The 27,496-nt window shown below is 42.3% G+C and overlaps 2 protein-coding genes across 5 annotated transcripts in view; one reads left to right on the top strand and one right to left on the bottom strand.

Annotated features, from left to right (window-relative positions):
* Positions 1–33: 33 nt before the first annotated feature.
* Positions 34–9,653, bottom strand: LOC128754137 (protein FAM83F-like). The gene is made up of 5 exons (XM_053856537.1): positions 9,002–9,653; positions 3,834–4,001; positions 3,421–3,542; positions 596–1,281; positions 34–523 (listed from the first exon to the last, which is right to left on the bottom strand). The coding sequence occupies exons 1-5, from the start codon at positions 9,458–9,460 to the stop codon at positions 480–482; spliced, it is 1,479 nt and encodes a 492-aa protein (XP_053712512.1). The 5' UTR covers positions 9,461–9,653; the 3' UTR covers positions 34–479.
* A 4,103-nt stretch (positions 9,654–13,756) lies between these two features.
* Positions 13,757–27,496, top strand: part of LOC128753508 (voltage-dependent T-type calcium channel subunit alpha-1I-like) — a 167,884-nt gene continuing 154,144 nt past the window's right edge. For 3 of the 4 annotated variants that reach the window (XM_053855290.1, XM_053855289.1, XM_053855286.1), the window contains exon 1: positions 25,366–26,078. In XM_053855290.1, the coding sequence (XP_053711265.1) occupies positions 26,067–26,078 (12 nt within the window). In that variant the 5' untranslated portion in view covers positions 25,366–26,066. Of the gene's footprint in view, positions 14,013–25,365; positions 26,079–27,496 lie in introns of those variants that run through there. The other variant, XM_053855287.1, reaches the window with a different exon arrangement.

Here is a 27,496-nt window from a genome sequence, read left to right as displayed (position 1 = left end):
AAAGAGATTTTATTAAGAATTTTCAGGGCAGGTGCCCTTATCTGGCTTCAGCACCTGTCCGTCAAAATGCCTGGTGGTTGTTCAACCAGGAATTGTAGCCCTTGCGAGTGCCCCCTGGTGGCCAAATCATTCATACTGTCCTCTACACAGCTGCGCACTAAAGACGCTTTTAAAAATGACGTCACAAGATCCTGTTTATGAAACAATGCACACTGATTTTGGAGGCAATTTTGATTATGAAACCGTGTTTTTTTTTGCCGGACAGCTGATTCACTTCTTGATTCTGAAGAATGAAAGAATAATAAATTAGAAAAAGCCACCTATGAAACAGGAAGTCATCGGTGTCATCTTTCACGCACAAAGAAAACAGGAAATACTTCTTCAAATTCATCAAAGTCACGTCAGACGTCCACATTCATTTAGTCTTAAAAGGCGTCTATGGCTCTTTTTGGAGGTAAAAAAAAAAAGGAGGATGTGTTTCAGGAAACAGTGCAGGTCTTTTTGTGATGTCCGCTCCTCACACCTGTGAAGGCAAGCAGATCACGGTGAGAGTTGTGATCACAAACACAAAAGTCTTCACACTTGTGCGACTCACTTTGGCTGTCTTGAGCCGTGTTCACAGTTTCAGTTGAACTCGTCTTTTTCTCCCGTCTGGACTTTCGTTTGGACTCGTTTTTGGGCACCACCACAAAGTCATCCTCCATTTGGTCCGGGATGATTTCCGCCGTCGACTGCGTGGTGCTCTCCGCCATGCTGTTCACCGACAGCTTGCTGGACGACTTCTTTCTGGAGAGTCTCTGCTTCCAAGTCTTCTTCTCCTTTTTCGTTCCTGTGTTCCTAAAGATTTCGCTCGGCCCGTCGGTGGGAAGTGGAGTCAGTCTGTCCAGTTTCTCGCTTTCCGACTCTTCCGGAATAGCCAGGACGGACTGTTTCTTCGGTGTGGGAAAAGCGCTCGGCTGTGCTGCATCTCCAAACACCAGTGAGTACTTGGGGTTGTAGTATTTGTGCGCAGGGACCTGAATTTCGGCGTTGCGGGAGTCTCCTAAGCTGACCTGGAAGCGGGAAGTGGTGGCGGGTAAAGGCGGCCGCTTGGGTCCGACTTTAGACCGCAGTGTTGAGGTCGTGCTTGCGGTAGCTGCGTTGATGTGGAATTCCTTGAAGAGATCCAGTTTTTCCGAGACGGCATAAAGCTCCCGGAAGTCCTGGTCGAAGAAGTCGACCACCTGCCCTGTCATGACGGTGATCATGTTCCGATCCATGCGAGCGGACGACCAGGAGAAACTGAAAGAGACACAAAAAACAGTGAAAATGGTCTTTGAGGTTACGTAGCGGAAGTAAGATTCCAGATGGAGCGACCTGTTTGGTGCCAAGTCACTCATAAAAAATTTGAAACATACGTGCCATAAAACCACGTCTAAAATGTAGAAAACAACTTTGAAACCTGACTCAGTTAGCTACCAAGCTACGTCCAGGTTTTCATCGCCAATGTGGTCGGTTTCAAAAAAGTGCCTGACGTTTCAGGCCGCCACACAAATTAACTGAAACATGTGAAACATGTGGCTGAAAACTATGTAATACGCACACTAGGCCTGTTAAAGACGTCAATGCTTGCACACTGTAAGTGCAACAGGATCTGCCGGAGGAAATAGACGCGACATTCTCCATCTCCACCAGCAAGGGAGTAATCTGGATTCCAAATAGACTGAAGCTCTTATTTTGATTCTGGTATGAAATTATGATTTCAGAATTCCAAAACTTCTGTGTTGGTGCTACTGAGCTCTACTCTGTAGTGACGTCTCTGTAAAAAGGGGAGGCAAGGATTGTAGGGAGGAGAGCGCCATCTAGTGGGCTCTGAGAATGACAAACACTTCATCTTTCATCTGTTGATCTGACGTCCGTTGCTTCATTCCATCATTTTCATTTGGTGGTTGCAGAACAGCACTATCTATTCGATCGATTGGTTTTAGAAAACTCTGTTCTCTATCTTTTTTTAGGGGCTTTTCCTTAGCTTCATCCTTTTTTTGCTCATATATCGATTTTTGAAAATAAGTTGGCAACGGATGTATAGCAGAGTTCAACTGTTTGTCAAGCTACAAAAGACTCCAAATGTTGAGAAAAACTCAACATTGACGGACAGAAAAACGATCCCACACTCGGGCCACATCACTTTACTGTAACTTAAGGTCTCCTGGCCTGAGAAAAAAAAACACGTACACAGCAGCAGATGTCATAGTGGCAGTGGGAGAAAATGCTGCATCGCCAAAAACATCAACAATGATTTTTCTCTTTCTCTTTGTTCCATGTCAGTGCTTTTATTTTGTCGTTCCCTGGATGCTTCCTGTTTCCTGTCTTGTGTTTGTCAGCCCACCCACCACAGTGTTTCAGGCTCACAGCTGGGACCAATTCTCCTATTCAACCTTCCCTTCTTCAACACCCTTGTTCCAGTCTTCTGTGCCAGATGGTTGCTTCGCTTCTTCCGGTAAAGTTGTCCCCCTTGTGTAATTGTTGTTGTGTTGGTTGATAGTATTTGGATGGTGAGCGTGTGTTTGTTTTCTGCCACCTTCGTAGTTTCTTCTTCACTTCAAGTTTTGTTCGCTGTTTTGCTGTTTTCCTCGGGTGAGTGTTTGTTTACTCACATTTAGCTTTCTCAGTTTTTTTTTCTCCCGTGTGTGTGTGTGTGTGTGTGCGCGTGTCCGTGTGTGTGAGTGTGTGTGTGTGTGTATTCCACCACTGAGCGCTTACTGTTCTTTGGGCCTTTGAGTTTTACCAAGTGTGTTTTTGTTCACCCTGTGTTTAGGCTTGACTTTGATTTGTTTTCAGATTTTTTTTTCCCGTCCCTGCGTGTTAGTCTCCTCGTACCGGGTTTTGGCTGCAACATCCTTGTTTCCTCATTTGTTTTTGTTTTGTTTTTTAATATATTTAAGTATTGTACTCTTTGCTCTGGCTGGTTCAAGTCTTCTGTTTGAACCTGACCCACCACGGCACCTTTATCTTTCAAGCTACAACCTTTTGAGCGAAATCAAAGTAGAATATTTCAGCGAAAAAACAGATGTCTGTAAAAGTGCAGAGTCAAGGCGTGACATATTTAGCACTAAAACCCTTTCTTTCCCGAACGAAGGTTCACAAACATGCCAGAATGGATTGTCCACTTTATAGTTTTGCATACTGTAGTTGAAGTGAATTCAGCAGGTCTTGCTCAGCGTTCTCCGTATGATAGCTAGTTATGCTAGTTGCTAGCTAGTTATGCTTGATCCATTCATATAAATGAATGCGTAGGAGACATGGGAACTTCATACCTCCACTTTCCAATGTACGGTGTCAACTGAAAGTGTCGACACCTTACAGTGAATCCTGCAGAACCCACTACAGAGAACATACTTTCAACATACTGCAGCTGAAAACATGACATGGATGTCCAACCTGTAGGATCCAAACATGACCTTGTCCCCGTCCACCAGCATGTACTTGTTACAGAGCGAGCCAGGCAGTCGACCGAAAGACAGGTGCAGGCCGATTCCCCGCAGAGTTCTGGCTCGAATATTCTGCGGACACAGATGCTCACAGTCGGAACGTGGAGCTCATCACGTCGACGGCGTCTCGACACCAGACAGGAATATTCATGACCGTCACTGCTTGATTTTAAACGGGAATTCACTAAAATGAATTGATCCTGGGAGAGTCTTGTGGAATAAGGAAATGGGGAAAAACATTAATGTGCTGAAGACAAATTTATCACCAAATCAGCCGCCAGCTACAGCTAAAACTAAAGCTCCTGCGACGCGTTTAATGCTCAGCATTTAAAGAGTGAATGAGTGAGGACGCGTCGCTCTCACCCGGAGGTGCTGCGCGCCCATCTTCAGCCGGGAGCACATGTCCAGGAAGTGCGGCACGGCCTGGGCATCGATCAAGATGTAGACAGGGACGGAGCGACGGTGGGCGGCGTCCATCAGGTCCTGCAGGATATGGACGTCTGTCAGCAAGTCCATCACCACAGCGATCACCTGGCCAACAGAAGAGTTTCAGTTCAAAGGTTGTCATTGGTTCTACATGCAGATGACAGTGTTGTATTTACAGCATTGTAGGGGGCAAGAAAGACAGGAAAAAAATAAAAGTGAATCGGAATAAAGAAATTTCAGAGGAAAACAAATACTTTATATAATTAAAGAAATTGAATTGAAATAAAAATAATCCAATTAAACTGCAAAAAAGAAGCAAAATGAATTGAATGTGTCACTTTGTAAGACAAGAAATAAACAATGATACATTTTCGGCAACAAAATAATAATAAAAAAAAAACGTAAATAACATAAAAATATATGTAAATATGTATGTAGACGAATTATAAACAACAAATAAATAAATAAGGAATTGAAAATAGAATATAAGAATAAAAGCAACAAACACTGATTTATATTTTAAATAGTATAACATAAGCAAAACAGTGTACTCTCTATTAAATACAAAATAATGAGACAGTGACCTAAAAAGGACCGTCACAGACAAGGTCATTCAGCCTGTCACAACTATGACAAGCAACTCAAATTGCGGTTCAGAGCAAAAATCAATCAGCGTCTATTTAACAGTGATTTTTTTGTTTGTCGCAAAACAGTAACGTTGTTAGTGCACATCTCAGGTTTATACGAATATCTGCCACTAGAGGGAGCCAAGAGATTACGACATGAACAGCTCATCTTTTCCGAAGAGAAATCCGCTTTATACGCCGCTAAATCCAGCACAAGACATTTGAAAGCTGCTGAGAGACTTGTGAGCATTAGCAATCTACGGAGTCTACCATGTCAACAGAGAATAAACACGCGTCAGGCTGAAGGCGCGCAGCATGTTTGTAAAGTTCCTCAGTTAATATTGGTGAGTTCCACGGTAAACACCGGAGGCACGTGCTCCGACTGCCAGCACACATCAGCTGTGTGGGAAGTCCAGATTTTAAAGTCGGTTCTGGAAGTTCAAAAACCATGTCGTAACAAACATGATAATTTCACTGTCACATTTCAATTACTTATTTTCGCAGTAATATATATATATATTGTGTATATATATATATAATGTTGTAGAATATTTTTTGTTACATATATATAAATATATTTTGTGTGTATATATATATATATATATATACACAAAATATATATATATTATATATTACAAAAATGTATGTTGTAATGTAATGTATAATATATATATATATTTTGTGTATATATACACACAAAATATATTTATATTATATATATTATATATTACAAAAATATTCTACAAAATTATATATATATATATATATATATATATATATATATATAAGTATCAACAAAATAAAAGTATTTTGTTGATACTTTTATTTTTTGTTCATAAAAGTATCAACAAAAAAATGTTTGATACTTTTATTAAAAAACAGCTAAACCACTGAAGTTATGCACAGCAATGTTGGCTTTTAGTAAACCCAAAACATTTAACATCATAAACACAGCAGACCCCCATTCAAACACTGGAAATAAAACAATAATGGCAGGGCAAAATAAATTCAACTTAAAAGTGCAGCACACGATCGAGTCGAAACGGACGTCATGCTGTGTTAGCATGGTGGCTAATGTTACAAACAGACTACGGGACCCTCAGTGAAACTTGTCAAAAACACCAATAAACAACCAGTGTAAGAGATTAGTTGAATAGACGTACTTTTTTTGTACCCGACATTCTACCAGACACTCTTTTGCAGTCATCAGACAGATTCAGAACACAGCGACATCTGGAGGAGAGGTGTCACCAAGTAGCCAGTGAGGCTGTGTTTAAACAGGAAACGGGGTGACGGCCGATAAGCTACCGATACGATACTGATCACAACTTGTTGGTTGCCCATCACCTGCTCCTTCATTGACACATGATGCACACTTGTTTCAGGCCGCAAATCTGGGACCATGCGGAGCAAATTCCTTGGTGGCTCTAACAGGGTTCTGAACACCAAGAACCTGTGGTCCACAACAGAACAAGTCATTTTCTCTGGAAGCAAACGGGCATCTGCCGCGTCAGGTACTCAAGGAAGAGCCTCGGGCACAGCTGCTGGTCAGTCATCTAACTGCCTGTGTCACTTCTCTGGAAAACAAAATAGGTTCACTGGAAACCACGCGGCATCACTGTGTTTTTCTTTCATCCCAAGATCCTCCTCTCCATGCCAAACTGTTAGGTCACTATCCAACCGACCAAAAACACTGAGGGTGAAAATGTATTTGACCACAAAAATATCATTGGAAAGTGCCCATATCGGCATGTGTCAACTGGTTGAAAAGGTTTGCGGCATCTTGTCTGGGTCATCATGGTCCTTTGGTCCATGGTTAACAGCTTATTTCTACAAGGAAGTCAAATACAAAATAGAATAGAAAAAAAATCCTCCCTGTCACTGTCTTCTGTCAATGAAACAGACATATTTTCATGCTAACATGAGCAAAATAGCGCCCGGGACCAAGGCCATGCTGTCGTTCTGGTATTTCTTGTCCAAGAAGGAAGCGCCTCAGTCTCACAGCGTAGAGAAAACATGACGGGACACGTCAGACGCTGAGCAGAGCATTGCTAAAAAACCAAGTCAGAGAAACCACATTAGTAACACAAGTGACTCTGTTGCGCTGAAAAAAAGGCTCTTTGTTGTGAAACTGTGTGACTGAGCGTCACACAGTGACCCAGAGAATCCAGACAATGGACCACACTTTTGAAGAGAGAAGCGAAACGTGAGTCAGTTTGAGATGGCTACATTTCACACGAGCGTATGATGCGTCGATGAAATGACGACTCATCACTTTTTTGTGCTTAAAAGAAGACAAAGTAGTGTCTGAAAATATTTGATAATGACTGGAAGGAAGATGATCCCTGCTAGACCAGTTTCATTCTGGATTCTTTCTGTTACTTCCTCTTTTACTTTGGTCCTCCATTCTTCTTTAAGTAATGACCTTCTTAGTTTGTTGTCAATCTCCAGCTCCAATTCGTTTTGGACAGCATTATCATAGAACAACATATTTATATTCAGATGTCTTTGGTATCAGGATACTGTATATCAGCTTTTTCCCTCCCTAGTTCTGTTTTGTTTCATCCCAACAGTTGTGTATTTTAGAATAAAATAATCATAATGATAATAATGATCATTATTATTATTATTGTTGTTACTACTACTACTACTGCTACTAATAATAATAATAATAACGTCATTGTTAAGAATAATAATTATGATAATAATAGTGTATTTATTTTGGGGGAAAATCTCACTATAGATAGGAAATGTGACAAACAAAAACAAAACAAAAAAATTAATGGCAGTCAAAATAAAATAGAATTATGAAGTAAATAATTCATTTAAAATACTACTACTAATAATAATAATAATAACAATAATAATGGAAACAACTTTGAAAAAATTCACAAAATAGCATGTGAAAAAATAATTCAGTTCAATTAATTTAATATATAAACCATGATTATTAATGATAAATGACAAACATTGTCAGGAGCAGAGAATAAAGGCTACAAAACAGGATTCATTTAAAACATAAATAAATAAATAAAACTGGGGAGAAATGAAAATATGAGATGAAAATATGAAAGACTAAAATTGCAACACAATTAGAAAAGAAAATAATTAAACTGAGGAAAAAAGAAAACACCGTGATAAAACCAATGTAACTTCTGGGGAAAAGATTCGCTCCTACACTATCACAGTCATGCAAACCATAAACACCTGGAGCGCTGATCTCTTCCCAGCTTTCCTGCACTAAAGCCAGTGCAGTCACATGAGAAACAGCGAGGTCATTTTTCCACACTTTTGTAAAAGTGAGCGCATGGAGGAGATGAGTCAGCAGAACGGAGACACACTGTGAGCAAACAACATGAAGGGCAGCACACGGAGACGCTTCCCAACTCTGCCGGCCCAGTTAAAGTCAAACAGGTTTTTATTAGACACGGAGAATAGCCGCAATCAGAGCGCCAACTGGTTTGGAACGCAAAACTGGATCAAGCCGTGGAATGTTCTGAGCCTTCATAGAATAGTGAGACACCAAAAACAGATAAAGACACAAGCTGTTTGTCTTGCACGTACAGTATGTTGTTTCACTTTCACTTTACGACGTTCACCCTTAGACTCTGTGGCTCAACTTGAGATAAGAAGGTCCATTATCAGGGAGACACTCAGGGTTGAGGGTGACGGGCTGGCTCACCTGGGAGGATGCCCCGGGACCAACCCAGAACGCATTGCAGAACTGGGAATACCACAGCTGTTGGCCCAGACTCCGCAGGGTGCCCAAAATGTCCGATCTTTGGTGCCTATAGAGTGCCCTAATCCTAGTGCCATCACACACATTTGTTTTCGTGTGGTTGCCCACATCACTATGATTGGTCGACACGGCGTGGAAGAGCGCTGTTATTGGTGGGATGCCTTCGGTGTTGGCCACGCTGCCCTCGCCAAACAAAAGTTACTGTCGTTCGTATACTTGTGTGCAGAATTCAGGTCGGTATTCTCGAATGTTTTAAAATTATATTCACATTTTGGGCTCATTTCATTTGCCACATCTGAGGTGCTCCGAGCTAAGACGAATAAAATCACTGCCACAACAACTCACAATTCTTGTTTGTATTTTTGTTTTGTTTTTTTAAGGGAATAAATATTTCTTCCAGTTTCTATTTAGAAAAACTTATTAAAAAAATTGTAAAATCAAATATGTCACTAAAATTGAAACCCCAAATTTGTGAACTTTTTCGAGGGCAAGAAAGTATAGTTGACTTTCATTGTCTGCCATTGAGATGAGATCTCACGAGGCCACCTGAGTGGGAGCCCTGGGTCGGGCCCAAGACACTGAGAGCATGGAGTTTGTTCTTCAAGGCAAGGTGAGAAAGAGCTGCTCAGAGAAGAGCCTCAACTCTGCGAACACACCAAGGACTCAGCGAAGTTGCTTTGGCTCCAGCTGGGTGGAGGTTCTGGGTCAGACCCGGGCCTCACAGCGGTTGTTTTGCTCACCTTGTTGGCTTCTTGGATGAGGCGCCGGACCACCTCCTTGATGTGAGGCCCGTTTTCTTTCGGGGGATGTGTGTGCACCGTCACCCGGGTAACGCCTTTGAAGAACCCCCCGCTGGGCCAGCCGAGATCCAGAGGCGGCACCTCGGTGTCCGACATCTGGGGCCAGTATGTGGAGTGAAGCCCCGAGTCCGCGTCAGCCCTGCTGTCGGCCGCGCCGCTCTCATGCTCCAGACACTCGTACTTCTTGAAGGTGTTCTGCAGCAGCCGGACCTCCCGGGCTGACAGAAAGTCGGTGACTTCATCCTCCCTCAGCCGAGTTTTGAAGGCGCCGTCTCCACTTCGCAGCAGCTCCTCGATCGCAGCGCGCTGCTCTTCGCTGTAGTAGAACTCCGGTTTGGTGTCCGGGATCTTGACCCCGATGTGGCCGTCTTCCATGCACCTCAGCTGGGACTCGGCCATGGCTGCGACCCCCTCTGACCACCGCTTCACTTCTCCCTCACATCCAGCGGTTTCCGGATTTTCCAAAGTGACTGAACACGATGACGTCAGCGGGAAAGTTTCTCCTACCTGGCTGTGGGTGCGGGGAGGGACGGACCGCGAGCGACGTGGTGTGTTCGGAGGAGTTGGGTCGATCTAAAACAGTCGCTTACATTTCCACTCTGATCCCTACTTCCGGGATTGTCCTCTTTCAACCAAAGCACTCATGTGACTTCGAATCAAAACGTTTCCTTTATTGTTTGCTCGTGCTTATAAACTTCTCATTGTGTTGTATCCAACACTTTTACCATCGTAAATATTTCATTGTTATTGTATACTTATCGCTGTCAGTCTTTCGTTGAAGTCCAATAAAAATCAAATAAATATTCAGGGGAAGTCGAAGAAGCCTTGCCGATCATCTGGTCTTATCTTAATGTATATCTATATTACATATTGATATTATTTATAGTTTTGAAAGTGTCCGGTTGTTTTGTTTTGTAGGCGCTTGTTATTCGTTCTTACATTTGAGAATTTATTTCAGTGTAATGAAGTGTGTTACCATGTATAATAAATGTATGGCAATATTAAACACTGTAAAACACACACACACACATATATGAAAACCATGTTATCGCAACACACTATTGTTATTATTGTTATTGGTAGTATTGTAGTAGTAGTAGTAGTAATAGCATTGTTGTTGTTGTTACTATGATTATTGTTGTTATTGTTGATTATTATTTGTTGCATTAAGGAGCAGTTGAAATTCATCTTTATGGTGTGTGTTATGGGGGCAGCAGCCAACAAAGAGGCCTAGATTTTCCCCAGAAACCTCCTCCTAGTCTCTGGCTTGGGTCTGCACCAAGGCCTCCACCCAATGCCATCACCAGGGAGGTGTCCCAGGGTTCAGTGAAAGCTCTGTCTATCATGTTATCATTTTATTAGTCATTTAGTGGCGGCACGCCTATCGGAGCTGAAGGCAAAGTCCTGCAGGTTACATAAAAAAAGTGTGTGCCAGAGTCGACAAGCTAATCCTCATTCTTTAGCTGCGATTAAATCAACATGACACGTTTGCCTACACACAGGTGTCTTTGACGGGTGTGGTCTGCCTGCAGCTACGGCCGGCAGGTCCTGGTAAAATGCCAGCGTGGCGGAAGGACAAGTCCTCTCCCCTGTTGCTGTGAACTTATACGTGAACTCAAGTAGTGATTTAAAATGTCCCACATTTGAGACTGTGTTTCTGGCATTTATTTCCAAAATGCATGAATTGCAAGAATTGACAAGGGGACAATGTGAAAGAATTCTAGTAGTAATCTGCGTCTTAGTACATATTAATTTATACACATTATATACATATTTTGTGTTTATTAATTTTCTTCAGTGTCTTGCTATGTTGGGGAATTAAAAAACATCTTAAAAATATTATAAATAACTTTCATGGAATGTGGTTCCAAAACATGTTGTCGCAGTTCATTACTGTTAAAGAAGGTTCCCTCCTCAGGAAGTCGAATGTTCCGACACCCCTTGAACGCAGCAATAATCTTGTTTGAGACCAACAAGAATGGCCTTTAGCTGGACCACAGTGACCTGAGCTGCTTGGCTGCGGTCTGCTCTCTCTGAGTGCTTTGGTTCTTTTATTGGAACGAAACATTCGAATACACGTTAGAGCCAATATTTTCTCTGCGCATGGATGTAAAGTGAACTAAAATGAAACCCTTCCAACTATTAAAATTCGTATAAATCCAACTCAGACCGCTGAAAATTACATTTCTGAGAGTGACATTTGTTTTATGAAGACGCTCCTTCATGTCTAAACGCTGGGTTCGGATCATTGTGAATCACTTTGTGAATTTATAACAAGTAAAAACACACCTTGCCCTCGAGACTTCTTCATCTTTCCCCTTCCTGGGAGGTGTGATGGATGAAAATGTCTTGACAGATATTCATCGATTTCTGTTTTGGGCTGCGAATCATTTCTCCTCATCACAGCGGTTGCCAAGGTGACCTGCCGCCGCTGCTCCGTCCATTGTTATGCAGTTCATTAATGCAGCATTCGGGAAAGGAGAAAGGTTACAGGTGTCGGCACTCGATGAGCGCGATTGTTTGTGTGTTGACGGTGTTTAACAGCGGAAACCAGCCTTGATTCACCGCCGTCTCCAGACTGAGCTCATAAAAAGCTGCAGATTATGACGGCTTGTTTTATGCTGAACTTTGCAATGAGGGCAAGCGACTGTCGAGAGAGGAAGGAACAATTGTGTTGTGTGTGAAAAGCCGACACACTACAGGAGAAATCTCACTTGCAGAAGGGGCCTGTGTCTAGTGACAGGCTGGTGAGGCTTCATGAAACAGTGTCCTTATTTTCAGAGTCCAAATCTTGAAGTTTGAACAAGCGTTTCAATGAAACCTCAAAATTTTGGCCAAGAGCGCCATCGTGTGGGCTCTGAAAATAAAGCCACGGTTTCATGAAGCCTCACCTGCCCTTCTGTCGTCCAGCACTCATTGCACCTGGGTCTGACCTCAGCCATGACACTTTTATGTTTGATGAAGAAAACTGCATTTTTCATGTCTATACGTTTTTGCTCTCATATACCAGTGTTACACACAAGCAAACCTGTTAAAACAGAGAGAAAACAGTTTGTGTCTTTCAAATGGGCAACGTGTGTCCCAGTGAGTCCCAGAGACAAATGTCAGAACAAGGATTGGCATCACTCATGGGTCTCTCTCAGTACAGCTAGAGCAGCGCCGTGTGAAGCTTCAACTTTCTTTATCTCCCGGCTGAAACCGCTCCTCGCCATGGCAACCGCCGCCATCCTGGCCCCGCTATATGACAAACTGTGATGATGTGACCCTCAGTTCCCGCCGTGCATATTCATCAGATCTGGTGGGCACTTGCACAGGGTCAGGGTGGACGCCATGACAGAAGAGCCGGACTGGTCGGTGTGGCTCGCAGGAAGATGGTGATTGTGGCTGGCACAGTCACATGACCCCTCCCACCCTTTGCCAGGCAAGAGAGATGAATTATTCAGCAGGACAGAGGTGTAACTCTGGGCGGCGGTGAGTGGGGTGTCAGTCTGACACACGCAATATTTCACTCCAGCCTCTGATGTACAGTGTTGCGAAGCAAGCTGCCAAGACAGTACAGTAGACACTCCAGCTCAATGAACATTATCAGAGGGTTAACATTCACAACCCACAATGCATTTGGCTTCATGTGGCGGGATGCAGTCGCATGAATCTTGTGAGACATTTACTCATTTTAAGTAAAATCCACCAGGATGAACTACAGCTGCTGCATCACGATGTCAATATACATAATGTTACAATCATAAAAAGGCCAGTTTCATTTTACTACAAATAGAACTGTAAAAACATATTGCTCAATATTAACCTATAGTTCAACTATGTTAATATTATTATATATTATTTCTTTAAATATAGTTTTTTTTCATTTGATTTTGAAAGAGAGACAACTGACTGCAAAAATAAATAAATGAATAAATAGACTGTCACAAAATAAACATTCATTCATGTTCATTGTAAACTTGCGTATAATTCAATTATTTGTTTGCCAGATTTATGTCCAGAATATTATTTATTTTAATCATATTGACATGAATACTTTTTATTTCATTTCATTTTATTATCAATTCACCCCTTCAATATTTAATGAAATATAAGGTGAGCCATGCGCCCTGATAATTCAAATTTCATACATCACTAATCGACAAAAATAATTTAAATAATGAATTGAATGAAGGGATATAATCCTTGTTATTTAATACTACAATTCCGGATGAATGGAAATGTCATTGTCATGTCAACAATCAGTTCTTTAGGATTACTGACTATAAATCATCGAATTTAATCTGAATACGGTAGCGGTCTACTACTGGAGCTGGCCAGTAGGGGGGAGTGTAGTTCTGCTTCCTCAGCGTTGAGGTTCAATCTGAATTTTCTTGGTTTAAAAAAAAGGCAAACATCATAAAACGTGAAGCTTAAATGTAAATGCATTTTATATTTATTATATACCATTTTACTTATTATTTATTTATTATATTATAATCCACTTGTAACCATATTTCTCTCACCCACATTCTCAAGTTAAGTTTCAGTCTGAAATTTGTGTTCAGTTTGCCCAGGCACGTGATAGATTTAGAGAGTGACGGGTGAATTGACCAATCACAGTGAGGGTCAACTGGGCATAAAAAAGAAGCCAATAAGCACGTCGCAGTGTGGGGGCGTGGCTAATCTCAATTGAACGCGGAATCGAGGCAAAAAAGTAGCAGGTGTAGCTAAATTAGCTAATTTAAATGACCTCACTTCATGGCTTTACTGTTGCACTGCCTTTTTTTTTCTCCCGAAAAGTGGAAATTGAGGAAGAAAAAGACAAGTCTGACTAAACCAAAAAAGTTCTGAAAGTCATTTGAGTTGCATCAGCTCCGTTTCGACGCCTATATTTTGGACCAGTTCACTGTTTTCATGGTGGTCCACTGGAGACAGCGGCTGCTCTGAGGACGTCGGCCCGGCACCAACGGTGAGTGGACAGCTTTCTGGGCGGGGACTCTGCTTTATCACCGCCTTCCATGGCAATGACTCGAACCGTGTTCGCTGCATCAAGAGAAACAACATTACAGTGAAATATTGCATGGTTTTGCAGGCGTGTGTTTGAGAGTATTGCTTGTTGCTGAGAGCGTTATTGCTTTTATTGCCGTTTTGATATCGAATTGTTGTTGTACGGGGCTTTACATAGCGTTGTGCGGCTGTTTTTTTTTACTATGATAATGCCATTTCATCTCTGACACACACACACGTTTGTCTTCCTATCTTAGTGAGGACTGCCATTGACATACATTGATATAACCCTTTCCCCAGCCTCTCCTCCTAAACCTAACCCTCTAAAACAAACGGCTGAACTTAACCGTTACTCTTCAGCAAACACCAATTATATAATAACCAAGATATTTTGTAGTTTTAACCCTCAGAATGGGACTTGACAAAGTGAGGACCAGCCAAAATGACCTCACTCTGTGGATTAAAAAGGCACAAAGGTTCTCACAAAGATAGAAGGACAAGAACGCACATGAACACCCAAAAAGAAGTGTGTACCTGTTTAGTTTTTTTCCGATAGAAAACATGACATCACCACTGAAGCACCATTTTGATCCAAAACACCATCACGACTTCAAGACTCATGGAAGTCTCCTCACGACTGCGTTTATTCAGGAATGAGGGACATTATTGGAACCGTAGAAGGAAACTGACCTGTGACTCATCTCTCCAAATGAACCGCTTACATAATAGTGTGGAGAAAAGTGTGGTTCTGCTTCGCCTGTGATGAATAACTTGAATAACATTGGTTGGTGCTGCAGCTTCACAGCAAGTTGATCGTAGCTTTGAGTCCATTGTGAAGCTGCTCGAGAGTCAACCTGGTGGTGAGGACGTATGAAGATAGAACTCTATCTTTTTCAAAGATCGGGGTTGCAGGTCAGGCTGATGGAAGGAGCGTAGAGCGTGAGCGCCATCTTTATCACATTATATTTAATAAACGATTCAGTCTTTGCTCTTTGTTGCTTCTAATCAAAGCTTTTTTTTTTGGGATGAGATGCAACAATGAAATGCATCTGCGACTCATCGAGCAGATGCAGTTTGTCAGTGGGTGGAATGAGTTTCAGATCATCTCATCGCGCAGTTGTGAGTCAGAGAATTGGAACTTTCATTCAATGCCATTATACGTTGATGATGTCAGGTCCTCCCACACCTTTGTACCAAGATGGTTGGTTTGAAAATTGACCAAGTAATTGAAGGAAGACGACCGGTTTGAATGGTGAAGGGATAGTTGAATAGAAGTGATTGATAAGTTATGGAGGTGTGGCCACCCATGTTGGGACAAAATTTGAGTACATGTAGACCTCACATGAATCTGAGTGCAGGAACGTCATGGTAGTCAAATCAAGTTTTTGAGCGTTGAAAATGTGACTAAAAGGAGCAGTACCACTGGAAACCGTAGGGGGCAGTGTTGCTGTTACTACCTAATACGTAGCTCAATGGCGGAAATTCTCTGTATATTTAATATCCTCACCTACAACAGCCTCCTACCACGCTGCCTCAGATTTCCTGTTTTGTGGAAGTTGTACTTCTTCAGTGTGGTTGTGTAGATCGGGATGACAATAGTTCCTTTCTTAAAGTACTGTCAAGTATGTCCATTGCTTGTGTGTTTTAGTCTAAATTCTATTTTTATTCTCCTTAATGCTACTTTTATGTCCATTTGTCTTATGTGCTTTTATATACATCAGTACAGCGAAGTAACGGTGGTTTGATGTGATCGACAAAACAAAGCACAGACATAGTCTTGTACTAAGTTGAGGAGCTGGTGTACTGAAGAATTATAGATGCTCCTCTGTTTTATTTTTATTTTGACCCCATTGACCACCAGCACAGATTGCTGCGAAGTTCATTGAAACCATTGCCATCCATCCCCGAGCAGCTGTCCAACTGACAGTTTTGCAGATTGACAGTCAAAGACTCGAGAGCGCTCTCTCGCAACACGCTACACTCGCCACGTTTAGTATGTATCAAGACCAAACTGTCCGGGTCATTGTGCTGCCCTTGCTGGCCTCCCGACAGCAGATGGTCCAGCTGCATGAGTTGGCCTGCTCCAAACCCCCCTCCCCAAATTACACAGCACCAATTCCCATCCGAAGTCCCGCTGTACTCCAACATGGCACAGTCAGATGCAGGCAAAAATATTGAATTTACATGCAGATTTACCTGCATGGATCATTTCAAAAATTATTTTTAACTCCATGAAGCCACTGGAAGAAGGAGGACTTGCTTTCAAAGCAGCTGGAATGAGAAGTGGTGGATTATTTCAACCCTTTTTCTTATCTTCTCTGTTCCAATATTGACCATCTTCTCTATAATTCATTTTGTTGTGTTATTGCTCTGAGTGCTTCAAAAGTCTCTCAACAGCAATCTTCCCACCGTGGCTCTTATTTGAGCCCTCGGTTTGTTCTGGATTTCAATTTTCACTGTATTATTTCCTCCGCTGCACAGTTGGCTGGGAAACAATCTGGTTACTAAATTAGACAAGAAAGAGCGTCAACTGAATTGGCTAAAAATATATGAAAACAAAGGGATGATGTTAAAAGGGGACCATGGGATGAACCCTCTTATTTTAGAGGGTTCTTTGGTCTAGGACACTTAATGATATCCTTTTGATGTAGTTAGCAAACAACAAAAGTTTGTGCCATAATGAGCACTGCCCTAATAAATTTAGCAAAGTCATCACTTTAAAGGACTGTAGTGTTAAAACAAACAAGGTATGAGCTCCAGGGCTACTTCAGGCCGCAGTTTTCAGAGCAGAATTTACTCTTCACATCTTTGTTGTCATTTAAAATAACTTTTAAAAATAAATGTTAATGTACAAGGTTTTGCTTTCAGCAGCTAAAAATCTGCATTTCCCGCGCTAGCGAGAAGGTCAAGTTCGCATTTGTTATAATAACAAGTCTTTGTGTGAATATCAACCTTTGTATTTAGATGTTCCAGGTAGCATAATGAATTTCTGAAGGGATGTTTATATGCTTATACAGTACAAGGCGCCGATCTAAAGCACGTTTCACGGCTGACATTTTTGTCTGTGTAGTTTCAAACACGGGAAACCGTTAGCAAGCACATCAATGTGTAAGTCTTTGCAATCTGCATTGTGTTACCACCACACTGGAGAAAGAGGGTGGTTCTGTGACCAAAGAGCAGCAGCTGGCGGGAACGGGAAGACGGTAAACTGTAGTCATAACCTAATGAGGGATATTCAGCCATAAGGCTCAGGTGGGCTAAAGGTCCATTTATGCTCAATGTTACTTACAGATCTGGACACAGATGGATATTTTTGTCCGTGCGCAGCGTTCATTTAGTCCGTATTTCTGCTTTTGACGTTGATACTTACAGCAATGTAAGACCCAACTTGGGATGACACGTTCTCACCACTGATACTTCTAGGCACTGTTTTTATACGGCACATCAAATGATGCTTACTTGGTGAATATTGTCTGTAAGGCCAAGTAGCATCTAAGTTGAAATAGCGTTTAGAGCTCACGATCAACACAATCCCCGGATTCATCCCAACCCTTCCCCCTCCTTTTGGATAGTCATGCGGAAGGAGTCGGAGACCTTCGACGCCAATGAAACACACCTATGCATCAACATTGGACGCACATGTAGAGTTGAAAATACCATATTTGCCAGACTGTTGGGCGCACCGGAATATTTGGCCCACCCACGAAATTTAAGAAGGAAAATAGATCTTTTTCGTACATAATTCGCCCCGGTCCATAAGCCGCAAGTGCGCTGGTGCTGCAGAAAATGCATGAGGATGGCTTCTAGACTCATGAAACAATCTCGGCAGTGTTCTGAACTTGAATCATGAACTCCTCACATCTTATTTACATTTAAAATGTTTGAGCATCCCTTGAAAAAAAATCCCTATATTAGTTGCGTTGTCATATAAGCCGCAGGGTTCAGACCACGAAAAAAGTAGCGGCTTGTAGTTCAGAAAATACATTAGTCACTATTTGACATCTTGGGAGTGAGAATGTGTTGCTTTGGCCTAGTACTACTGAGATACAGTAAGGAATCATTTTTAAGGAGATGAAGGAAGAGGTTTGACTGTCACAAGATGATTCTTGGGTTCTGATCCTTCGCTGTGTTTGATGGGTCAGAAAGTGATCTGAGCACCAGTTCAGTGCACGAGACAGAGGACTGAGTAAAATTATGATGATTATCCCTGCTCTTCAGCAGGAACAACCAATGGAAAGAAAATTACTTTAAAAGTAGAGGGTCTCCAAATACGTCGTGTGAAATGTCAAAGGTAGAAAATTAATAGGGAGGTATCCAGAGAGAAGAGTTGAGACGGACGAGGACATAGGATAAAAAAAAAATGGAATTCGTGTGTCTGTTCAAGTGGTTGACATTTTAGATGGATCTAGTTTGGTGCCTGGAGTTCAGCCCTCACGCTTTAGGCTCTTTGTCAGCTCATTTACCGCACTGAGTGAGCAGAGGGAAGGACAGCAAAAGGTTGGGGATAAGAAGTGCGGACCGCTCGAGGCTGACATGCGAAAAGTTTAGTGTTTTAAAGTTCGCTAAATCTTCAGAAACAACTTGACCCTAAGTTAAAAGGAACGCCAATATTTGATCGTCTGTGTTTGTTTTCTTAATGGGGCGCTGCAAGAGTTGGCTCTAGTTCTTCATGAGGAACGCTAGAGGTGACATGTGGTCCATAACATTTTTCACTTTACTGGCGTCGTCCAGCATAATCGTCTCTGGTTTACATCACCATGTCAACACAACCATCTGTATCTGTATTCTGCTGCTGTATAAACATCCAAACTCAAATACTTGACTATTTTCCCTGACTTGAATCCATTTTGCTGTTAGTCTCTATTCATACTTCATCCCTGGAAGATCAGGTGTCCTCCTTATGGCGACTGGTGTCAGTGGTGTGATGGTAAAATGTTTTTGATGAGGATGAAGGCTCCGCAGGCAATGATGGTGTGTGGGAGATTTTGAGGCTTTGGGAGGACCTGATGCAGCGCTGGTGATGTTGAGTGATGGATGAGTGACTCAGTGGTGAGCAGTGATGCAGAGGTCAACGTAATGAGATGAAACAGTCTCATCGTAGCAGAGAAGTGAGGCACCTGGGAATCTTTTTCGTACTCACCGCTACTATTTTTATTTAGTTTATTTACTTTTCTGTGAGTCTATGTGATAATAAATGAATTTGTTTAATAATTAAATATCAGTTTCTTACTTTAGCTCATTAATTTGACAGTATATGAATTAACAAATATGTCAAAACAGAATCCAACTATTTGTATTATTGTACTTCACAAATTTCGTCAACTTGAACCACAACTATGCAGCATTTTTCTGGTTACTTTCTGAAGACGTATGAAGTTGGAGGCGCCCAATACCTCCTGGAGCTGCTGCAAATAAGAAAATCATATTTCACTTGTGATCACTTGAAAAGGTGTTGTGCTATTATATTTAAAGTTTTATTTCCATATGAGCCCGAGTGTATGATCCGCCGCTTGCTTAAATGATTAGTGACACGTTCTGTTTACGTTCTAAATAATGGTTTCATTGTGCAGAGGACTTTCAAATGTAAGATGAATAAAGGGATCCATGATATGTGCTTGATGGCAGCTGTCAACTTGTCAGAGCAAATCAGCCCAAGGCGCCGCACAGCCATAATAATTGGCCATTAAAGTATCATCAGCGCCAAAAGATAAGTCTCCTTGCTCACATAGATGGACAGACTTACAATGGGATTTTGGGTTTCTTATGAGCTCTCGGTGGCCTGTGGCGTCCCTCAAGCTTCCAGATGATGAGGCAGGGCTGTGTGCCTCTGCGGCCTTGTCAGGGGCCACTAATCTGGGCTTTGCAGAGTCTTGGAATACATCCAGCATCCATAACTGGCATGAGGAAAAGCATGATATCTGAATACTAATGTGACTTCCCTCGCGCGTGTATGTTTTTTTTTTTTTTTTTTTTAACCATGATGGAAGATGCACCAATGCACAGATGTTTGCAGTGACTGTCACCAGTGTTCAGGCCTGTTTGATGGGAGCCATTGCCAAGCGCTTCTGGTGCAGGTGGAATATGAGCAGGGATGATCGGAGCACTTTCAGCTGAAGCACCATTTAACCAGTGAGAGTTCCTCCACATGGATTTTACAGGTTTCAATGAAGCTGGTCCGTGGGAGAGAATCAATCTTGTCAATACAGGAACCCATCCATCGCTCTTCATTCTCTGTGTTTGAAAGGTAGCAGATCACTCTCTTTAGGATGAGATGACTTATTACTCTTGTTTTATTTCATTTCATTTTTTTTCAGGGAAGCCACCTATGTGTTAATTTTGGTGAATAATAATTTATTGATGGCAATAACAACTGAATTATTGACTGTCTTTCAGGGCACATTTTTCAGTGCTTTACTTCCAGTTGAACATGATGTGCACATGATGATGTTACATGATGTAATGTCATAACCCAAAAAACTTTGAAGCAGCACTGATAGATGGAATATTTGAGAAAAAAGCTACAGTACAGAAAGAACCCTGATATCAAGATTATTTGCAAACAGTCAAGCTGACCCTTCTGGTATCGATTAAATTAATAATTGAAGGGATGTAAATAGATTAAAATTTTAATCTCAATGAATCACTCGAAAGCTGGTTACAATGTTATGGTTTTGGCATGTTTTTGAAGCTTTTCAATCTCTAACCTAACCTGAGGTCAGGTCTAAGCTTCAACATAAAATGACAAAAATGGCACTCACAGACCCAGTAGAAGCAGAGTTTGTGACAGTGAACAAACATGCAAAAGGTAATGTCACATATGAATTGACATATGAATTAAACACACCTTTTCAAATCATCACAGACTGTTTTGTTCTGATGTTCATAAATGAAATTTAGTTTTAGTTTTAAACACGTGGATTCCACATCACACGTCCATCAGGTGAATTTGACTCAACTAGATAAGCTGTTTCCTTCTTCCATCCTCCTCACGTGTTGGGAATACTTGGAGCGTAAATCATTTCAAAGCGTCTTCTGCCGTGACACATCAGCGGCTGTTGTTCGGTGTGATGGCTTCATTCCTCCCCTGTGATTTACTTGCTGAGAACACGGTAGGGAAGGAGGTGAGACGGAGCGTAAGCCGGGGTGACATGTGCGTGCTAGGAGGGCCAGGTGGGCGACCTGGGTGGGATTACATCCTGGGGTCTACTTGACCTTCTGTGTTATGTTTGCAGAAGGAGGCAAGGAGCTGGAATTCAGTAACATATTTATAAACCATGGTGTCAACAATGTGAGAGATGTGCAGCTTGCTGGTCTCACTGTGAACTCAAGGTCAGGGTCTTTTTGCCATCTGATCAGTAAATGGATTCCAAGTAATTTGACTTGAATGAAGGTGAGACAACTTCTTGTCAAAGCTTTGAAGCTTTTCTTTGTTTACGGTCTTGTTTTTTTTGAAGAAAATGTGAGGATGTGATGAAACATTGCAAACTGATCCTGTAGGTCTTTTTTAGGTCAGGACATCACATTCTTGTAGCCAACTTCTGGTCTTCTACCGTACTCATCCCCAGCTAGTTTTATTTCCCATTCGTGTAAACGCAGGAAGTCCTCCACCTGAAACTATCTGGATCATATAGTCTAGTTACACCTCTCTCCTCATGTGCTCTGTTCTCAAATCCCTGTACCTCATTAGCTGTCTTCCTCACCTTCCATGTGCAAACCTGCTGGCCACTCGGTAGGTTTCTCTCCAAACTGTCCTTGTGATACACCAATTTCGTGACCTCCAATACACTTCAGGATAATGCCATTTTCATCATAGTAGACCTTGTTCCTATTTGACAAGGAAATGCAGTCAAACATCTTGGCAAACGCATCGGACCCTGGATTCGATTTAGATCGGACAGAGATGACTGGCTTATTTACATTCTGGCTGCGTGTCGGCTGAAGAGTGGGAATAAAAACAACTGCCTCTAATGCTCCATCTTAATGGGACAAAATGATGAATTCGACTCAGTAGTTTTTCACCATCACAGAACATGTTTCTCAACCAGTTTTCAAACTGGTCCTTCTGACAAGAATGGCATTCCACTCATAAACTAGTTGGGGCTCCACTCCACTCTTGACATGTCATCCTCTGATCCCTCCCTTCGCTTTGGAAACGTCCAATCGTACGCCAGATCGTCACAACTACGGACTCGGATGTAAACAATGTAGTTCCACAGACGAAAAGCTAAAGGTGACGAGTGTTTTCTGTCAGCCTGGACAAGAACATGATTGATGGCAGGAAAGGGATAGAGGAAAGAGATGGTTGTCTTTCAAAGTAGAATGTAACTGGATATTTAAGGAAAAAATGAAAATTTTAAAGGACTTTTAAAGTGAAATTTCAACTTTGAGTGAGGGTGTCTGTTATTCTGATTTATTCTCAAATGGCCTTTTCATTGCCTCACTGCCTTAGTTCATGTTTAAATAATAGTAATATTGCAAATTTGGGAGGGATTAATTCATCATCATCATCTTTCTTGTGTCTTCTAACATTCTAAGTTGTTTATTCTCATTTTATTTCCAATGTCTTGTAATACTGCCCACCACGATGAATGCCATTCACAACATGAAAGTCACACCAGTGTTTTCACCACATTACCTCACCATAGCCTGGTTTGACAAACTCCATAAATGATACAGTACATTGACCATTTTAAAGAACCACCTTAGCTCATTCTTGTTCTTCACTGTGCTCTTCCACCAACCTGTTTCCACCAATAAACACTTCATTTTCTTCCAATTGATTTGATCACTGAGGACAGGAAATCCATGATGCGACATATTTCTGCAACAATCTTTTGATTTTTTCTTTCCGTATTGAGTTCTAAGTCATAATTATTGAATGCTTGAAAGACAATCTGTCAGTGCAGAAGCTGCAGGAGGTGAGTTGGTGACAAGTTTGGCAACTCTGTTAATTGCGGCAGCAAAATCGAATTGTCTTGAAAACCTCTTCATTATACCCCTGGTTGAATTAAGGTCTCAAACGTGACGCCCTCAGTGACCGTTGTTGTTGTTATTTGTTGAGATGTTTGTCATTCAGGTCAGAGCACAACTCTGGCCGTGCCCTTGGTGCCGACACCCACACAACACCAACACACTCAGCCTTCCTTCCGGCCATGTCTTTTGGGACTGCACACAGATGAACCTCCCTAAATGTCATGCTTGCTGGGCCCAACACAAGGATTCACCCTTTACACACAAGGACAGAGAAACGGCACACACTCTTTGTGAAGGTTCTCATGTTGATGTACGCCAGGGGTTTTCATACTGGTCCTCAAAGGGCCGGAGTGGTGCTGGTTTTCCTTTCACCCTGTCGAGCACACACAGTTCAACCAATGAGGTGTCTGAAGACTATTGATATTCAGTCTGGTGATGCTTGTCTTAGCTGACACCTGATTGGGTAAACTATATGCACCTGGAACAAAAAACCTGCACCACCCAGGCCCTTTCAGGACCAGTTTGAAGACATCTGATTTATGGGCTTTTCACACTGCGCACTCTGCTTCGAGACACAGTGCGCTCGTTTCAAAAGTCTGACGTGAACACCAGCAAATCGGGTTTTGCAGCGCAGCAGTCCGGGACAAGTTTTTTAACTTGTGTGTTTTAGCCTTTATTGGACTGATAAACATCTGATTTTATTGATGGACAGATTTACTGAAATGAATTATGTTGGGATCCAACTGTTGCTCTGCTGTTGCAACTGCCTTGGTCCTGCAGCTGCAGAGCTGTCTGCATCAGAACAGTGAGGAGGAATGATGCTGAGGTTACTGAAGTTACTGAGGGTCACCAGACTATTCATTGGTCACGACTTCACTGATAAAAATCTTCTTGATCGTAGTTCAATTTGTTGTGCGTGCAGCCTAGATAAATCAAGACGCTCCATTTTACGCAGCTTGTGTCCATTATTTTATTTTTCTTTCATGTTTAGATTTGGCTGAGAAACGCCACATTCTGTTACAGCTGTTGTGTAGGGCTATCATCAGTTATATCTGACATATCTATAATACCTGAGGTGACGATGACTCGTAGTGTTACGAAGTGACAGAGAAATAAGGTGGTTAAGCCGATGGTCGTAAATAGGTTCGGGCTCGTGTCGCCGGCTGATGACGACTTCCTTGAGGCGTGCTTTGTTGTGGGTCACAAACCACAAACCTCAGAAGAAATAAATAAAAGGACAGAGCCTGAGGTGCGAGGCTGCTTAGCATGGAGCGAATGGGACTGAAGCTACGTTCACACCAGCAGCTACTTTTTAGTCGCGGTTGCGCCAGTTGTCAGTAGCTGGTTGCTTGCTCAGGTTGTGATTAGTTGTCACCTGCCTGGTTCACCTGCCCCCCGGCGATTGACCTAGTTTGGCGATGTGGTCTCAAGTCAAGACGGTGAATTGAAGATGGCGGTGCTGAAATTATCGCTGCTTATTAAATGAAAACACGGAAAAAGGAAAAAGAGATGTTTCTTGTTTCGTAGCATTTGCCAGAGGCGCTCACACTGGTGAATTTAACCACCTCCTCCAGCAGCGTCGCCTGCATGCGGCCACTTCGAGCAGTACTTCAGTGTTCTAAGATAGAAAAACAAACGTGCGAGACAGAGCGGGACTGTGTGTGCTTTCTTCTGTACACACACACATACCTGCTCCTATCGTTGGGGGACATGTCATTGCCATTTCCCTTTTCCCAGCCTCTCAATGGAAACCATCAAAAACAAAGGGCTAATCCTGACCACAACTCTTAACCAAATTATGATGACCGTTATTTTTTCATGTTTTCACCCTCAAATTGAGGCTTGGATTTGTGTCGGCAAAAATGTCCTCACAAGTAGATGTGTTTCCAAGTCCTCACAAGCATAGCTCTACAAGTACCACACACACACTGAACAGTAGAAACGTGTTGCTTTCTTGAAATTACCCTCAAACGCACGCATTTCACTAGCAAAGATCACACACTCTTTCAACAAACCTCAATCCTCAGCCGCTAAAACTTCACATAACGACGCAAATCTGATTCTCCTCATAGTTGCACACACGGTTTAACACACACACACACACACACAGACACGAGTAGTGTAAGTCTTTACACACACACTATCCCAATAAGTGACACACACTCTCTCCCTTTTGCTTCATTGTTGAGGTCTCTGTATCCGCTTTTCCTCTCTTTTCACTTTCGGCGCACACACACATCAAACCATTGATTCTCCTGACACACACACACACGCACACACACACAGGTCCGTGCGCACACACTTATGAAATATTCATTTGCGACACCTCAAAGGGCCTTTTACCTCCCACCTGTATCTTCCATGTGGAGAGGCGGAGTCTGTCAGTTGGAATAAGCGCAAACGCGCATCACTATGAACCTGATAAAAACCCGCTCGGAGATCGGTGTGACGTTTTAAATATTAGGGTTTTGACTTCAGTCGCAGCCGGCTGGAGGTAACTCGCCTCATTAGCGCTGCGCCCTCCTGGAGCGCTTCCCGGGTGCACGTTTGCGCATCAGACGAACAGGCAGAGTTTGGAAAATAAGAGAAGTGGAAGGCAGCAGATCAGGACTGGATCGTTACGCGCCCGATGATGACGATTGATTCCGTGGCTATTCATCGTTAGGGAGAGTGGACAGTGACCTTCAATCCGCGGAACCACCGACGCTCTGGCTCTTTGGCCGTGCGTCACGGTGCGTTCACGGAATCCATCCTCTCAGCTCCTTGTCAAACATCTGAAGAGTTAAGGACCGAGGAGCAACACGGACGCACGTGGGTTCCGGCAAACTGCGAAGGCGATTTCTGGGTGCTGGCATTCATTCCGCTGCGCACATTTTGGGGGGCAAAATCCGTGAAGGTGCAGAATACAAACTGGACAGGAATATCATATTTTGGGTGGCCGGGATATTGACCCTCACTGGAGTTAAAGAGACTGCCATTTGGACAAAGTGGACCCCTAATTTATGAAGGATTAATAGGGTTTTAGAGTGCGCATTCTTCGTGGATGTCTGAAAAGGTAAAGATTCCGTCTCTTTCTCTTGGATTCCACACGTTGCATTGTAAATCGTGAGTTTTCCATGCGGCGGTTAATCAAGAGAATTTTGACTTTAGTTTGTTTTCCAACCATTTTCTTCCTGGAAGGCGATCAGTCTGAAGGAAAACTTGATCGTAAATAGAAGATCGTTTTTATGGGAGCGACACCCAAATGTTGAGTTGAGTCATATTTTATGTGATGGCTTCAGGACAACAGGTCCATGAACGCCTTCCTCCAGTCCCCTCACCTCTCACCTCTCATCCTCCTTTATCTCCACTAACATCTCGGTCTGATTTGAAAATGTTTGCATTCAATCTAAAAGGATTTCCAGTTGAGCTGCTGTGATGACATTGAGCGAGAGGGGGCGCCGTCTTCTCTAATTCCAGCTGCCCTCTGACAGCCCGCTTCAGGTTACATATCATTTTATTAAGGTTTAGTCGGTGACGGTCGACGCATTTTAGGTAACGAAGCCGCCACGAGTGCGAGTCTGCTTTTAAATTTAAATCACACGTCGAGAGTAAAAATAGTTTCACCACCTGATGGAGTTTTTTTTATTTTTTTATATCACCATGGCAACTCTAATTCATGTAAATACCGATGCATATAACATAAAAACAGTCGACTCAGTGGATATGAACAACAACAACAATCTTTCATAGTGTTCGTGAACATATTTTAGACTCGGCCTGTATTGATTTATTCGTGAATTCTGCTCCATAAAGATTGAGGTCTCTCCTCCAGGAGGTTCTTAGGTCCTTCCTGCAGACTCCCCCATTTGGATATTTTGCTAGAACATGATGAATGAATGAATAAGCTCACAATCAACTCACAAAAACAGTGTTATTGTGGCATTGTTTTCAAAGTGAAGTGAGGCTTTTGAGAATGAATGACGTGATTTTACACGTTTTAAACGTGTTCCAAAACTCCCCATGTGGACTGTCTCTTGCTGTAGCCTGGATACCAACGATAATGTGCCATTATTGTGGTTGTGTGCTAAAATAAAATAAAATAAATAAATACCATAAAAATATACATTTATATAAATATGTGTCATCATGGTTGAAAAAAAAAAATATATATATGTACTTCTTTTTCTCTTTGTTTATTTTAATGCATTTTTCCATTTCAATTTCCTCATTTTGGCCATTGTATGCCTCTGGTATAGGCAGTAGAAGTATCTATCTGAAATAGACCATGCAGATGTGGGAGTCTGAGAGGAAGTGAAAATCCAGCTCAGTCTGGGATGTGGGGGCAGCAGCTGAAGCTGAGGGGTCCAGACCTCCCTCTTCCCAGGAACCTCCCCCAGCTCTTCAGCCGAAGCGCTAAGTTGTGCCTGGGTTGAACAAGGGACATGGGCTCCCCGGTGTGTTTCCCGGTCTCTCCTCCCAGTTGAACCAAAT

This window comes from Synchiropus splendidus, chromosome 2 (assembly GCF_027744825.2).
Source record: "Synchiropus splendidus isolate RoL2022-P1 chromosome 2, RoL_Sspl_1.0, whole genome shotgun sequence".
Lineage (NCBI taxonomy): Eukaryota > Metazoa > Chordata > Actinopteri > Syngnathiformes > Callionymidae > Synchiropus > Synchiropus splendidus.
The sequence above is the reverse complement of the archived record's forward strand: the minus strand, read 5'-3'. Positions and strand labels throughout refer to the sequence as shown.